This window comes from Malania oleifera, chromosome 8 (genome assembly GCF_029873635.1).
Source record: "Malania oleifera isolate guangnan ecotype guangnan chromosome 8, ASM2987363v1, whole genome shotgun sequence".
Classification (NCBI taxonomy): domain Eukaryota; kingdom Viridiplantae; phylum Streptophyta; class Magnoliopsida; order Santalales; family Ximeniaceae; genus Malania; species Malania oleifera.
In genome coordinates, this window is record NC_080424.1 from 32668715 (window position 1) to 32685796 (window position 17082).

At 36.5% G+C, this 17082-nt stretch overlaps 1 protein-coding gene across 2 annotated transcripts; it reads right to left on the reverse strand.

The window, feature by feature from the left end:
• Positions 1-314: 314 nt before the first annotated feature.
• LOC131162939 (DNA-directed RNA polymerases II, IV and V subunit 11-like) lies at positions 315-16261 on the reverse strand. 2 transcript variants are annotated; one of them, XM_058119566.1, is made up of 5 exons: positions 16066-16261; positions 15907-15996; positions 15733-15811; positions 6946-7041; positions 315-724 (listed from the first exon to the last, which is right to left on the reverse strand). In XM_058119566.1, the coding sequence occupies exons 1-5, from the start codon at positions 16116-16118 to the stop codon at positions 692-694; spliced, it is 351 nt and encodes a 116-aa protein (XP_057975549.1). In that variant the 5' UTR covers positions 16119-16261; the 3' UTR covers positions 315-691. The 2 variants fall into 2 exon arrangements, with proteins under 2 accessions (XP_057975549.1, XP_057975550.1); XM_058119567.1 differs by lacking the exons at positions 315-724; positions 6946-7041 and adding an exon at positions 7190-7275.
• Positions 16262-17082: the final 821 nt, after the last annotated feature.

Below are 17082 nucleotides of genomic sequence, written 5' to 3' on the forward strand. Positions count from 1 at the left end.
CTACTATTACAATTATTATTACCCAAAAATATATGAAAGAGAAGAGATAATGTTCAGTCCAATCAAAAGTACACTTCAAACAATTGAGGGTTTGATTAATTCTTGTGTGATTCAATGAGTGCACGTTTCATGTATGTGTTGGAGTGTTCAACAATTATGCAAACTGCTCGGGTTGATGTGGTGGTAAGGCTTTGTTCCGCTCCATCCCCTCCCTCTAGAAATAACAAGCCTCTTTCCAATGGATATAGCATTTGAAACTACTTCAGAGAAATACGGTTAATAGCTCCGAAAAAGAAGGTCAAACTTTGATAGTATTTGGAAGAACAAATTTAAAATTTAGATTTAACGTTACTATAATTCTACATCACGTTGCCTAACTTCAACACTTCAAATTTCTTAATGTCCGAAGTCGATCCTTTCATATGTCAAAGAAAAAAAAGGGGGGGGATAAGGAGGGAAAGCCCAAAGAGGATAAGAGGGTTGGAAACTGTAGGCTGCAGCCAGATAAGAGCACAAGGCATTTAAGCACTTCTGCACAGCGCTGAGGCATGCTGGTTGTTGACCAGTGCCATGTTGGAGATAACAAAAGTTTAAACCAATCAAATGATGTGAAACAAGTGAATTACAGTTTACTTCCTCAGCTCCATCAGCCAGCGCCCATCACAAGAACTGGCTTCCTTGACTTCATACTCTAGAACTCCCTTGAATGTTTTGCCACTTCCACCTACAGATAGGAAAATGAGGGTGTAAGAAACAGGCAACATACAAAACTTTTTGGTACTTTTTTTTTACCATTGGCAGACGATAGCAAGGCAAAAGTTCTTCAGGCCATGTTAGAGGAATGTCTATTTCAAGGAATAGAACAGTGCTAGTATAGAGATTTGACAATTTATATAATATATATGTGTTTTCAACATAACAAATGTTAATGCAAACAATTTTATTAATCTATAATATAGAATGGAAGAGGAATAACTATTCCCAAATTTCACCATGGGAATATCTATTCATATCCTATTCCATGTTGATTGGAATAGGAGAAGCTTTCACATGAGTAGCTTTTTTCTATATTATGATATCCCGATGCAATTTTTATTACATTCCCACCTCATCCTATTCTACTTGTAGACATTCAGAGAAACCAGACGTTAGAATCTAATGAAGTCAGTGTCAGTCCAACCTTCAGATGTCCACAAGCTGAAATCGCTACCTGCAGAATGATATGAACCTTTGGGTCCCCAGGCAACATCCCAGCATTTGAAGTTTGAGGAAACTGTCTTGGACATGTCAAGTTTGAATTTTGGGAAAGGGGGGTGGGTGGGTACCTGGGTGGGCATGGGTGGGTACCTCCCATTATGTAGCCCATCATCCAGTGGGCCCCAATAAACCCCAAAAATAAATTATATGAACCTCTAAAGCTATTCTTCTCAAAACTTGACCGATATACATTTGTCAAAAGACTCAAAACAATGTATGATAAAAAAAACCTGACATGCAAAGGATGATGCCTTAGCAGGATGGACCAATGGAGTAAAGTTACAAGAACTTGAAACGCCATAGGCTAAGCATGGGCATGAGTATGTGTGTGCGCACATGTGTCTATAGAAAACCACAACAATGATCTTCTTAGCTAAGCCATCATGGGCCCCTAAACTTATCATAAATAAACAAGTAGATAACCAAGCAAATAGAAGACCCACAAAACAGGAGGCAAAATGACAAAGTAACTTATTTGTCAGCATAAACAGCCATACAATTGGTGTTTTAATCAAAATGGACAAACCCACGGCACTGCTAGGTAATGATAGTTTCAAGGAAACTCTTCTTATCTTGCCCAGGAAGGGGTGAGGATAGCTTCTTTCTTGTCAAAGTAGGATTCCAGAATTTGAATGCCCCAGAAAGCAGCTTATAAATTAAGCCATTTGCAAGCTACTCAGTGCAGCTTGCTAACACCTCATTCCAACTCATATGTTAAGATAAATGAGCTAAGCTCCCAAGCTCAACCTTAGATCTGAAGCTCACCAACTAAATGAACAGGGTCATTAAAAAGGATTGCAAGCTAACTCTTTAAGGAAGCTCATGGACTTGTTTATATATAGACACCGTTTGACTCATTTGTTTGGTTCCTTAAGAGGCCACCACCATCACATAACAGGGATTATGATCATTAGGCACTGATTTTTTACACCATGAACACACCCTATCAAAGCTGAATACCTACAAATCACGCCATGCTCTAAATTAATACTTGCCAAGCTACACTTACCCTACGTTTGGAGAGGCCTTGGATTTGGATTTGGGTAGGATTTAGATAAGATGTAATATAAAATTGTATTTAACACCCAAATCCAAATCCAAAGTCCTAAATCCATGCTCCCAAACAATGCTTTAGAAAGATTAACCTTTTATTTTTTTTAATAGCAAAAGAAAATATCATTGATAGGGAAAGAATTTAAAAGAGGGAGAATGAGAAATCTCCCAATAAAAACCTGGGACAAACCAGGAAGAAAAAAAAACTAAAAACAACAGAGAGAAAATCATCAAGCCAGCAAGTTCCTCCAATCTGTTTGTAAGTCTGGAAAAATGGTAGAAAGATCAACCTTTAACCCAGAGATTATTTCAAAAAATTGCAAAAGAATCAACAAATTAACAGAAGAATCAAACTAGCCAAGAACCCACTCTCTAAAAAGCCTCCATAAAACCCCTCAATGCCCCATGGCTAATAAAACTACTAAGAACATCTATTATTAAGGTAAACAAGAGCATTGATAAAGGATCATCTTAACAAAACCCAAACACTAAATCCGTTACTTAGGTTAACCATTGACAAACAAACCATCATCCATCTTCCCCATCTAGGACCAAATCATTTCGTCCCTAACACCCAGCTCCAACTCACTCTCATATGCTTCCTCAAAATCCAACTTAAACATCCCCTCTTCCTATAATTCTCCTTCACATCTTCCACCTTCATTTGCCACCAATGCAAAAATCAAAAATCTGACAACCCCCACTATAGAAGCACTTTGACAACTAGAGATGGTAACATCCAGAACCTCACTCAACCTATTTGCCAACGACTTTGCAAGGATCTCACACACACTAGTCGCCTGACTAATAGTCCAAAAATTCTTCACCTAAAACGGCAATAAAAAATGGTAGAGTTAACATGCTCTTCACAATCAACCAATAAGTCTAGAAAAAATACATAGTAAAGCCATCTGGCCCCAGAGCCTTCTCCCCATCTCAAAAACCACTTTCCCTAATCTCCTCTTCAAAAGGCCTCTCAAGCCAATCACCCTGCTCCATCGATATAGGAGACCATTTACTAGGACTTTTATCATGATTATACACTGGATAAAACCTTAAAAACGAGGTAATCTCCTCTGCAATCAAATCAATATTCCTAACCATCTTCCCTTCTCCAATTCCTTAAAAGAACTTTTCTGCTTTCTACCACTGGCTACTTTATGAAAAAGTCTACACATGCAATTAACATCTTTAGTCCCCCACTTCATCTTTGACTTTAGCCCCCAACTAACAGCCTTCGTCAAAAGAATAGTATATGATTCATTCAATGGCTCCTCCCTCCTCTACTGCTCCTCCACCACATGACCTGCCTCTCCTACACTATTAAAAACTTCTATCTCCTAAAAACAACTCAAGTTTTCTTAATTTATCTTTTAATTTAATAGCACTCGTATGCTTAGCATTCTCATTTCGGAAACTTTTACTTTATGATATGTTTCTTCTTAGTGGTTCATCATTCAAATATCATATAACATATCTGATCTTATAGTCATCCTATAAAACTTTCCTTTTAATTTTAAGGATATTTTACTATCACACAACATGGCCACTAACCTGCTTTAACTCCATGTATTATATCTTCTTTGGTTTCTCCTTCAGCTTGCATAATTTCTTGACTGTCAAGTTTAATCCTTTTCTCCAATATACCTCCTACCATGATTAATATTACATTTCATATATTCTGCATTATTTATACTTATTGTAAAACCTCTAGATTCTAAAGCTTCTCCGAATTCTAACTTAAATTCTACTCCACTACTGGTTTAATCAATCAGACAATATCATCTCCAACCAACATACACCAAAACCTCACTTTGGATATTCCCAATAATGGTTAGTTCATCTATCGCTAATGCAGAAAGATGAGGGCTCAAAACAAATACCTGATGTACAGTGTTGTACACCTATTGCAATCCCTAGACTCTTCATATTTAGTCCTAATACTAGTTATTACTCTATCATACGTATCCTTAATAACATCGGTGTACCTACTGCATACTACCTCAATTTCTAGAGCCCACCATTAAACTTTCCAAAATACCCTATCATAGGCTTTCTAAGTCAATAAAAATCATACGCAGGTTCCTCTTCTTACCCAAAAGCTTTTCCATTAATCTTCTTAAAAGATATATAGCTTCTGTAATCGATATCACAGGCACTAACCAAATTAATTTTCTAAGACCCTAGTTTCTAACCATAGTCTTTGTTCAACTACCTTTTCCCAAGCCAAGGTAAAGATCAGGAGTTGTGTTAAGTAGCTAACAGCCAATGCAAAGCTTGTAAGATCTCTGCAATATGAATCCTTACTAATTAAATGCCAAATATAATCTGAATATTTCTAACCTGTAATAAATGTTCCATAATGTCCAGAAAATAATTCAACATGAGCAACAAATGAAATTTATGCCAATTTTAATTTTAAAATCTGAACTAAAATAAACACAAAAGTATTTGCAATGCCTATAAATTATTTGAATATGTCTACTAATTGTTCTTGCAGATGTAACCTGCATGTTTAAAAGTTCTAGCACATCCTCTCAAATGAGAATGAGTAACAATTTAAAGGGAAAGCCATTAAGGAGTTACATACTATAAACACAAATGGGAAAACTGGAATAATTTTCTCATGTGGATTATTTAGGGTTTCCATTTAGATTTTTAGGCACTTCGTCCTTGTTTTTAATTCTATTGCCTTCGTGAAAACTGGAATAATTTTCTCATGTGGCTTATTTAGGGTTTCTATTTTAGATTTTTAGGCACTTTAGCCTTATTTCAAATTCTAATTCTTCATATTATTTTTTAATTTCCTTATTTTGGCCATGATTGAGTGATTTGCATAGGAGATATCATAATGGAACAAGTAGTTTTGTCTTATTGAATCATACAATGATTATTTCCTCTCTCCCTCTCCTCTGTCACTGCTCTCCCTCCTCTCCACCCTCCGCATCCCTCATAATAGTATAAGAGCCCGTGCTTCCTTGCCAAGCACCTACAAAAGCATCCTTCACTCCAAACTATCACTGAGCATTGAAACACTAACATATAGCAATCACCCCTCACATGTCACAAAAGGATCAAATTCAAAAGCCCCAAACCAACAAGAACAAGATGGCCAACTATTGTGCATAGCAGCGCATAAGTTCTGATGGATCCTAGGGTTAGGGTATTGCCTTCGACATTAACACAGCGACCCAAAGGTCCAGAATTGCTTGTAATCTCATCATGATTCAAAAACAAGGAATCTAAAAGTGTTGGTTCCAAGGTTAAAATCGTATGTAAAATCTGGAAAAGAGGACCAAGGCCTGTGATTCAGCGCTAAGGCATGCCACTTGATGATGTGGGCACATTTTGAAAGAGGTCTCTCGGTCAAGAAGATTCACTTATTTTTGTCCAATTTGTTTCTAATTCAATGTAGTGGATCCCACATGCAGCCCTAATCAAAAATTAGGTAAAACATGCTCTTTTACTTTGCGTCTGAAATACCACTACAAAGTTAAGGTGTTCACAAAAAATGGATTCTTAAGGGATTCGATGTTAAACTCATGCAATTTGGCACCAGGATTTAAAATTTATGTAATTGGGCTCGATGCACATGTTAGAAATGAGCAATGAGCATGATTATGTGAGGGCCAAAATGGGGAGTCCACTAAGCCCACCAAGGGAACTTTGTGATTGTGTACCCCACTACCAATCCTACATGCAACGTGAAATGTTCACATGGATTGTATCCTAAGAGTGCCTAAAACTAGGGGACCATGACTCCATTCTTGTAATGCTGGATAGATGTTTCCCACTTAACCCCTTGTAGCAAGACCATCAACACTTCACATGTTGCAAGGTTGTTCATTAAGGAAGTTGTGCCCCTCCAAGTCTACCTTTCTCCATACTGTCTATAGTTCATGTGTTATTTTTGGGAGACACTTTTTAAACTTTTAGGTGCCTAAGGGACTTGCTTAGGTATAATGAAGATGAGGAGCAAAGGATTTGGATATAGCATTGCAACTATGGAGTTTCCCTATAACAACTTGGTCAACTTATCTAACAGAAGAAGTCCCTTAGATTTTTCATGGCTTTACCCTTTTTCAGCCCATTGATCTTAATCTTTTACCCTTCTATACACCCATATCAGAGTTTGCTAAGTCCATTGACAAACACGTCCATGATGCTCGTACTAGCATAAGATGAAAGATTGCTTTGAGTTATTTTATGGCTTTTTGTTTAGGTTTTCATGGACTTCGGCCATATTTATAATTCTAATCATGTGTGAGCCTATCTTTGAATTCCATATTTTGGCTACGGTTGATTTGTTCCAATAGGAGGGGTATTGCAATTCAACAAGGTTTTCATGGAACATTGAATAAGTTAGCATCTATCTGAAAGTTGAACTTTACTAACAAATACCACAATTCCATTTTGATTAAAAATGATGGTTCCTAATTACTTTCACGGTATCATGCACAAGAGCCACACTCAAATATTTTTGCTTCAGATTGTAGTAAACACACTTTTTGGTTGATTTAACAATGAATATACAGGCTCATTCACAAGTCAGAGCATTTAAAAGAGAGACTAATAAGTTGAATATAAAAATTCAAGTTAACAGGACATAACAAGAAAGGGGAAAAAAACAGACACCTCAAATGCATTTTTCAAGTGATCAAGCTCCTTGTCCAAATCATTGATAGCCTGGTTATATGCTTGCATTGGGGAAGACTGGCTAGTTGTGTGAATCTGCAAATCAGCAACATTGGACAGAACCATTAGCCAAAAAAACATGACATTCTACAACCTGGTTGACAACAAATTGGAACCATAAACTAAAATGTGAAAGATATAAGAAAAAAAAAATTAGTTCAACATCGTTTATTCTCAGACTCACTCGCATATTGTTCAACCATACAAGTTCATTGCATTCCCGTATCCAAGAATGAAGAAATGGAATTGAAAGCCACCACCTGATGAGCCCTATTTGGAGCATCAAAAAAATCCAAAAACAGCTTAAACAGCTTCTGTAAAGTTTCAAACTCCCAACCAAGCCTCTCTTTTTACCAAAAAGCAAACACTGAAATTTCAAAATTGAATAATTTGTTTCCCTTTTTTTCATAATTTATGAAATATATAAAACCCATTATAAAGGGTGGGCCTTGGATCAACTGTAAGGTTTATGACCTGTTGGTCACAGGTTCAAGTCCAAGGAAGCAGCCTCTCTGCATAAAAAGCATGGATAAGGCTGCATACACTGTGATGACCCTTCCCCTGCTCTCGCAAAGCAGGAAGAGCCTTGTGTTCCAGGGATGCCCTTTTTCTTTTTCATCACCCACTCTATTATGAACATGCAGTTTCTATCGGGAAAACTCTGAGACTAATTGCCTGCAGAAACTCATCTGTACCAAAAGTTGGCCATCATCCTCATCTTCTTAATAAGCAAATTGCAAAGGGCTCTGAGATCATATTTACTGCATTTGCACACAACTTTCTAAAAACTCAACTTATTTACTGCTATTGATGTAGCATTCCTAGCACATTGACATAGCATACCTAGCCCAATATAATTTGCATTGGCAGACAACCTTATATTTGAAACATTTCTAAGAAAACCACAAAACCCTAATGCATACACAGAGAAGAATCAACAGAACACAACATTCAGCTGACTATGACTCACTTGCCATATTAACATGAAAGGAAACCATAAACCTTAACACAAAACTTAAGATATGCATTTATAAATATATGCACACACACATATGGACACACATGCGACCTGCTCTCTCTCTCTCTCTCTCTCTCTCTCCATAACCACATGTTCATGGGGTCTACAGGCCAGCTATGTCATCCATACTTCTCTCCAACTGACCTCCCTGAAATTTTATTTTAGTTTTTTTTCTAAACAAAGAAAATTTATTAGAAAAAGTATATTGTACAAGGAAAAAAAAAAAAAAAAAAGGAGAATAAGGAGAATAAAAATCCCTTTACATCAAAAGAAAATAACAACAACAATTCTGAATGAACCCAAACCAACTCAATGCAATACAGCCAACCAGTCCCACTGCATGTCTTCCACAGAGATATGGAGGAAGAATCCATTTTCCGACAACCACAATGAGCAAGATACACCATTCTACTCCAAAGCAAATTATTAGACATAGCCACACCTTTAAATACTCTTGCATTCCTCTCCAACCAAACACACCAAATAATCTGCCATAACAGCGCATCACCATAAAGCTTTCCTATCCTTTCCTTTACCAAAGCAAAACCTCTAAACATGATTGTACAAAACACCTTCAATGTGGAAGGGCAAACCGAATTCTCACTAAATACACTAAATAATTTATTCTAAAAAGCCATTGTGAAAGGGCAATGTAGAAATAAATGTGCACAAGTCTCTCCAATCCTAAAGCGAAGGACACAAATGTGCAGTGATAGGGCTTTATTAGGATTTTTCTTCTACAGAAACTCACTAGTGTTGATTCTTTCAAGTATCGCAGTCCAAGTGAGAGCTTTTATACTCAAGGGAGCTTTGGCTTTCCAGATCATTGGATACAAAAAAAATTTATCTGTAGTAGTTTCATGAGTCAAGTAAGAGAAAAAGGATTTACAAGAGAGTTCCTCATCAGTGTCTAAGCTCCAAACCCTCTTATCACTCCCCAAATGAGCATGAAAAGAATCAAACAGCCTAATCAAAAGGGTCAACTCATTTATCTCTTCTCCCAAAATGGAAACTCCAAGAAGATCTATCTCCTTTCAAAAGAAGAAAAGCAGAGAAGGGGGTTTCATGAAGAATAGATAACTGAAAAATTCGACATAATGTAATAGACAAAGGCATTTCCCCCACCCAATGGCCTTCCCAAAAGCAAATTTCCCACTGAATAATGGATTTTAGGAAGGAAATAATCATAAATCTGAGAAAGAAACTTCCAAGGACTCGAATAAGTAACATTAGTTCCCACTTTAGCATCCCACCCATTTTGTAGGATTCCAAATTTACTGTGAATTACCTTATGCCAAAGAGAACTTTGGTTCTAAAGGAAAGTATCATAACCATTTCTTCACAAAAGAGATGTTTTTGGGCACCAAGTTACTAAGAGTCCAAGACCAAGCCTCCCTCCCTTTTAGGCCTATACAAAATCTCCCAACTGACAAGATGATCTCTACGACCCTCTCCACCACTCGACCATAAGAAGTCCCTCATTAATCTCTCAAGACTCCATGCCATTCTCACAAGAATTCTTAAAAAAAAAGGTATACATAGGTATAGGAGATAAACAAGCATGAATGAGAGTAATACAATCCCTAAAGAGTGAAAACGATCCTTTCCACCCCTTTAGTCTCCTAGCCACTCTCAAAAACAGGGCCCCAAAAAGAGTCAGGATTGGGGTTACCACCTAAAGGGACACCTAGATACATAATAGGCCAAGTCAACAGCACACCTCGCTACCCTAACAAAAGGATCCACATTACAGCCAAGACCCATCAAGCCACTTAGAAAAATTAATTTTCAGCCTGAATGCTTTCTCAAAGATTTGCAAGACAGTCAACAAATTGGAGAAGCAACTCTCACTATTAGAAAGAAAGATAATAGTATCATTTGCAAACTGAAGGTGCAAAAGAGTGCAATCCTCATAATCAATTTTATCCGCTCCACCGACCCTCTCTCTGCAGCTCTCCGAATCATCCTACTCAAGGCGCCCACCCACAATAGTAAAGAGAGAGAGAGAAAAGGGGATCCCCCTGTCTTAGACCCCTAGATGCACGATACTAAGACTTAGCCTGGCCGTTAACCAAGAAAAAAAAGACCACAAAAGATGAACACCCTCTAATCCATTTCCTCCACCTCAGGCCAAAGCCTTTTCTAGCCATAACCTTGTCCAAGAAACTCCAGCTGACCCCATCATAAGCTTTCTCAAAGTCCAATTTCAACACAAAACCCCTCTTCTTTCTTTGAATAGCATCCTCAATCACCTCATCAGCTATCAAGGCAGCATCTAGGATTTGTCTATCACCAACAAAAGCACTTTGACTGAGAAAGATAGCGTCCTCTAGAACAGTAGCCAATATTTTAGATAACGCCTTGGCCATAATCTTATAAACACTAGTTACCAAACTAATTAGTCTAAAGTCCTTGACCTGAACAGCACCATCTTTTTTGGGCACCAAGGTCATAAAAGTACAATTCATACTCCTCCCAACCACTTCATTATCAAAGAATTCAACAAAACCTTTAAGGATGAACCTTCAAAATCTCCCAACTATTATGAATGAAAGCCTTAGTAGAACCAAGTCCAAGAGCCTTTTCTCTATCCATCTAAAAAATTGATCTTTTAATTTTCTTCTTCCTCAAAAGGTCTCTCCAGCCAAGAAGCTTTTTCATCTAAAATGAGACACCAATCCAAACCCTCAACCATAATCCTTTCAACATCCACCTCGTGAAAAAGGGTTTTTTAGAAATCTGTTATCAAGCTCTCAACACGATCAGGAACCTTAATGATCTCTCTCCTATCATCCTCACGTTCCTTAATTAGGTTTCTTCTTTTCCTACTAGTTGCCACCCAATGAAAAAGTCGGTACAAATTTATCCAATTCATTCTAGATTGTTGCCTCAAACAGAGTATTTGGTCCATAAAATGAGGTAAACCCCATTAACCCTTATCTTTAACATGCCAAAGAATAATAATAATAATAATAATAATAGACACAGAAAAGGAGCCAATAATAACATCTATTTTGCTAGCGAATTTGGTATCCCAAATGATCACAATAACCACCCCCCCCCCTCCCCAAGAGTTTGTGGATGCTAACCATACCCAATCTTTGAATCTAAACTCCCAAATACTCCTAACAAGAAAACCATCCACAGACTCCAATTTCAACTCTTGAATCATAACAACATCTAGGGCAGCAACAATATCCTTTATCTGATGACATTTACTAAGGCAGCCCAAACCCTTAACATTTCAACTCAAGATCTTCATTCTATTACTTTACTGCCCCTAACCCTCTTTACATTTCCCCCTCCATAGTCAATGTCACGAGCTAATTTTTGTAATTCTTTATCCACCCTCTTCTTTTTCCATCCATAGGTTCTAGGGGAAACAGCAATCTGAACAGTCTGGCCTAAAGGATTAATAATAGAACACTTTATTCTACATTCCTATCTAAAAGCTCCTGAGGAATCTCCTAGTGGATCAAGAGTTAAAGTCCCTCCTATAAGATCTAATTCTCCTCAGCAAGAAGCTAATTCTTCTCAATAAGGTCAACCACAGGTGTACACCAGATACGTCTGCCATAATTAATTAACTTATTACAAGTGAAGGAATTTTCAGTCCCAGAATTAAGATCATTCCCATAATGGAATAAAACTTGGCTATGAAAAGGAGTTATCCACATGATTTTCAACTGCCAAAGCTTGCTCGTCAAAAAGATTTCCTTGGCCTAGAGAAAAGCTTGAAACAATCTTTACCCGATTGTCCAGAATACGTAGATCTACACAAAGCCTTTGCCTCCTTTGAAAGCACCTCCGGCATTGAGGTTTCGCTCTATTAACATCCAAACAGCTATTTGGATCCTCAGGAAACTCTTGACTTTTGCAGATCTTTCAGCTCAGAAGAGCTTGAACACACATCCTTGAATTCCTGAATCTGTTCCAAGAGAAATTATGGTCTTCTTCATCCTAACCTTCCAATTCAGTGTCAAATTCAGGCAATTTCCAACTCTGTTTGACCTTATAAAAATTTGTGTTGTATCTTCCACATTATTTTTCAGGATTTCAATCTTTTCTTCAGCATCTTTCAGAAATTTTTGAATTTTCTTCTACCAGCCTATCTCCATCGTTGCTGTTTGAAGAGGCAAAAGGTTAGCATTAGATTTTCCTTTCTTTACTATTAATTGTCATGTCCGCCCCCCAATCCCTCCTGGAGCTCTCTAAAATCTCTGCATTCCCTTTTGAAATCACTGATGTCTTTGGCAAGTTAGCAGCAACTTTTCCATTCTTGACCGACTCTGCTATCTATAATTCTCCCAAACTTGTCAACAGGTTACACCTGTCCATCTTTCTGCCTCCACCTTCAAATTCTCAAGCAACTCCACATCCCTGTTTGACTTCCTTAGTGTGTTGGGCAAGCCCTTTGACTCCATCTCGCCTGAGTGCAACACTCCCAAGTCCCCACAAATTTAGCAAAATCCTTTATTTATTCCTGGGTTCTTGCCTATATTGGGCTTTTCTTTTTCCACCCAAACTAAGCCCACTAATCTAGCACATTTAAAATATCTTAGGCCTACCGAGAAAGCAAGCTTCAAAACAAGGCCTCCAGACCCAAAATGTGTAACATACGACTTCTTATCCACTTCAAAATATTTTAGCCCAACTTGCAGTCCAATAATTTTAGAAAGAGAATTTTCAAATTTTGAATCAGATTTGGGTTTCATTAATGCCCAAAAATCTCTCACCCCAAATTTTGGACTTTCCAAATTTACGTTTTTGCCTTTATGAATTTTCCAATTGGTTTCGCCAGATAAAACCCCATCTCCAATCATTAACAGCTCCATTCTTGGCCGACTCTACATAGCTAAGCTCATTAGGTAGTCCATTGTACACCATACTTTTACCTTCTCGCTGCTCTATATCAGCAAAGCCACATTTTCTACACAAGAAGCCCAAAATTTTATGACTGTTCCATTGTGTTCTGCCTCCATCCCCTTTCAATGATTTGCAAAAAATCCACCAACCTGAAAATCATCCCCCAGAATACAGTAGTTTCTTGACAACAATCATCCTTCTAAATTTGTTTGACACAAAAACAAACAATCAAAGATTGTCCTAAGAATTTATTTTGCTTTAACCATGGAAATATAGTATACTGCATCCAAAATTCCAAAAGTTGTTCTTGGGTCCATTGGACCTCATTATCTAGCACAACACAATGAGATATCTTTCTCCCTGATTGCTTCGAAATTCTGAGAGCTCCCAAAGATAGTATCCATTCAAAAGAGAAGTCTATTTGAATTGGTTTGGACATTAAGATACTCAAACTAACTTTTTTTCCTTCTTCAAACTACCCACAATTTGTGTGAGAAGCTTTGAAAGGACGAAGAGAAGTAGATGAGTTCTGTTAGCCAACAAAGTTTACTAATGGTGTTCAAGCATCTCCGAATGGACAAAGAGAGGTTTCCTAGTGAGATACAAGTTCTCTGATAGTTGATGAAGCTTTCTGATGATGTGTAGGCTTTGAATGGACGAGGATAAGTTTCTATTGGAAATTTAAAGATTCTTGGATTTAACGTTGGTGGAAATAGAAATGAACGGTGAAGATAGAATGCAACTAGGTTTTATATCTGCGAGTAAGAGGTGAAGCAACGAGATCAGGAGGACAAGAAAGTTATGGGGAAAATGGGCTTAGAAAAGGGTATATAAATTCAATTGCCATGCTCAGATTCTCGAAGGGGGAAAACACCACAAGAAGAGCATCGTGATCACTCAACAACCAAACTTTTTTAAGCACTTTAACTGCCACTGGTTTATCATCATAGTTGATGCTGACCTCCTTGAAATCCTAAGCTTAATCCAAATCTCCCAAATCAATTGATTCATCAAAGCACAACAAATAAGTCGGATCCACGTATTTAGTCATATATGATTGGCAGGACATCTTTTGTACTAACATATTATTCTAAGTTCTAACTAATCTCTTTTCATAGTTGCAAACTAATTTTCCCCATAGCCAACTAGTTAACTCACTTATTTTGTTTCAAAGTACTCACCATCCATCTAACTTTTGTTAACCTCGAAAAGCAATACTAGATTTTAGTTATTGTTTTTTGCTATTATTTCAGGATATTGTATATTCATATTGCTCATAAATTGTTCAGCTTGTCATTTGGTCATATTTTTTGGGTTTGCATCTACTTAATATGTTTTGTATAAGAATGTGTAAAGGCAAGACTCCCCAATTATTGATCTCAATATTTTCTAGTTACGATATAGCATATCCTAGTGAACATGAGTGGATCCTCTTAATATGTTCATTTAATTGTAATAAATTACTAATTCATAGCCCTGTGCTCACTTGATTCAAGGGCAGTGCTATAATGACTTAATATTGCTCACTTTTCTTGGGTTTTCCTTCTCTAATCTCAGATTTAGAATTTTTCTTGTCACATTTTGTTTGAGAAAATGCCTATGAACTGCTTTCTTGTTAACAATCTGTATAGAATTGGCACAAGTTTAAACTATTTGACAAAATGCCTATAGAAAACACATACACCAATGAAATGGAGAAATTAAGAAAGAATCTTCTAAAAAACCAATGATTTAACGTAGTCCAATTCATTATTCTCCAAGTTTTGAGCACAATGAAATAGATTTAGACCTTTGGAAAACAAGAGGGGCTCGTCCTACATTTTACAGAAGAATAACTTTGCAAATAGGAGGTTGGAGAACAAATAATATTACCACTTCGAGATCACAATTTTTCGATTCAAGTCTGATTTTCTCTTTTTCCTTTTTGGGCACAAAGTATGAATGGGCAAAGTGAGTGGAAGGGTATTGCACAATGATATCTAACAAGGGGATGGTAAACAAAATTGGAACTTGAAGTCTTCTCTTTGTCAGTGGCAATATCACCCATATTTTTACATATGTTTTTTGTAGGTTGCCTATAATTTTTATCCTTTTTCCTGCTTTGAAGAAAAAAGAGCAGTAATCATAAATTGTATTGAGAAATGACAACTTAAGCTTTACTTGACCCTTCAAATCCTTTGGTTACATGGATAGAATAAACTGAATATCTCACTTGACCAAATGCTGGATATATGGATAGGATATTAGTTTTATGAAAGGATATATTTTTATGATAAAATATTAGTTTTATGTCTTTTTTTATTGTTGCATGATCATTTTATGTTCGTCATTTAGACATTGGTCAATTCTAGAAGAGTATACTATCTTTTATCAAAATAGCCTTCTTTGTTTCTCTATCTACAAAAATGATATGTTCAATTACAAGTACAGAACAATACTCATTTCTCTTCTTGGTTTTCACTTTTAGGCCTTTCATGCCATCCAGTCGGATCATGCACACCCGAAATTGATGCAAAGCCACTTTTGTGATTTCTTTAAGTAGTGCAAGGACATTTTTCTTCCAAATATTTTGACATTATAGGATTTCATGTTATAGTTTCTTTCATTTACTACAATGCCATACCAGAATCATTCCTAGCATACACACACAATATATGTATGAAAGAAACAAATTCAGGAATATATGAATCCTGAATATGATTTTGTATTGAGACAGATAAAACTGGGGAAAAATAAAACCCTGAGTCTGATTTATTTTAAGAGAATAAATTGGGAATAAGAGGAATACACTCGCAGAGACAGATTTTGTATAGCAGATGATAAACTGGCGGGCAAGTACAAACCCTGACTAAGATTTTGTATTGAAGAGGATGGGGAAGCTTGTAGCCTGCGAAAAGGACATTATCGTCCCTGTGAAGCTGCCTGCACATCATTCGACGTACCAAACCGTGATTAGGGTTCAGGTAAGCCGGAAAAAAAAATAAAAAAGAGAGATTGTCGAATTAATAGATGATTACATGCGGAGAATGTTGCCGATTGTGTGGTCTTCTCGCTCGATTGTGAAGGAAGCAGCGTTAATGATCTTCGTGTCTCGCTCATATGAAACCCTGCAGTTTTTGAGTCAAAGAACATCTTTGAGAGAGAGAGAGAGAGAGAGAGAGAGAGAGAGAGATTACTTCTTGGTGCCTTCAGGGACTACAAATCGCTCGTAACGATCAGGGGCGTTCATGATTCTCTCCCCGCTTCGTTTCGCTACCGAAGGGAAAAAGGGTATGCGTCGAGACTGAAGGTTGTGTGGTATCCGTTGAGGATAGTCTAGGGCTGCGTAGGCGAACTCATTTTTCTACTGTAACTCTTGGACTCATTATACCCCGGCTTTTTGTGAGTGATAATTATAATCAAATTTTTTAAAAAAAATAATAATAATAAATATATATAAACATATTGTAAAAAATATTTTTTGAAATATTTACGAATAATTATCGAAATATTTTTTAAATATACACAGATAGTTATAAAAATATTTGAAATTAGACCCAAAAAAAAGAACCTCTTTTATAATAGTAAAGATAGTAATAATTATTAAAAGAAAAATACTGAATGACGTGAGCCCATGCCATGTTGCGTAGCATTACTCTTATTAGAAAGGGGATTTCCCTTCCTTTATTCTAATCTTTTAATTTCCTATATTATAACTTTACTAGCTAGTTGCAAGCACTTGTAACGCATGTGTTATCATGGCTTTTGGGTAATAATTATAATAAAATACAAATAAATAATTTTGAAAATATTATTTTAGGAAAGTTATGGGTAAGTTTTTGGAATATTATGGATAGTTATAAGAGTATATTTAAAATATATATGGGTAGTTCTAGAGACTTATTCATCAATAGTTAGTTATATGGACATTTTAGGGATATTAAATATTAGATCAAGAAAGGGAAATCTCCTCTCTAATAGTAGAGATGCATGGAGAGGAATTTTCCTTCAATTAACTTACTGTGCGCTTAGGAGCATGAATTTCAAATTTTGAATTTAAATTTAGGTAAATTTAGATAAATTTTAATATAATTTTATATTACATTTTATACAAATCTAAATTCAAGATCTCTCAAAACATAGATTCAAGAATTACAAGATTTGATTTAGCCCATTGATTAAATTGAAGTTGTCAAGATCATACAAAAGATTAA

Excerpts from the sequence above, each read along its gene's own strand:
- LOC131162939 (XM_058119566.1), bottom strand. The coding sequence starts at position 16,118 with ATGAACGCCCCTGATCGTTACGAGCGATTTGTAGTCCCTGAAGGCACC. Across the intron at positions 15,997-16,065 it reads GTCCCTGAAGGCACCAAGAA|GGTTTCATATGAGCGAGACA; the intron begins GTAATCTCTCTC and ends CAAAAACTGCAG. Across the intron at positions 725-6,945 it reads ACTTGAAAAATGCATTTGAG|GTGGAAGTGGCAAAACATTC; the intron begins GTGTCTGTTTTT and ends TCCTATCTGTAG.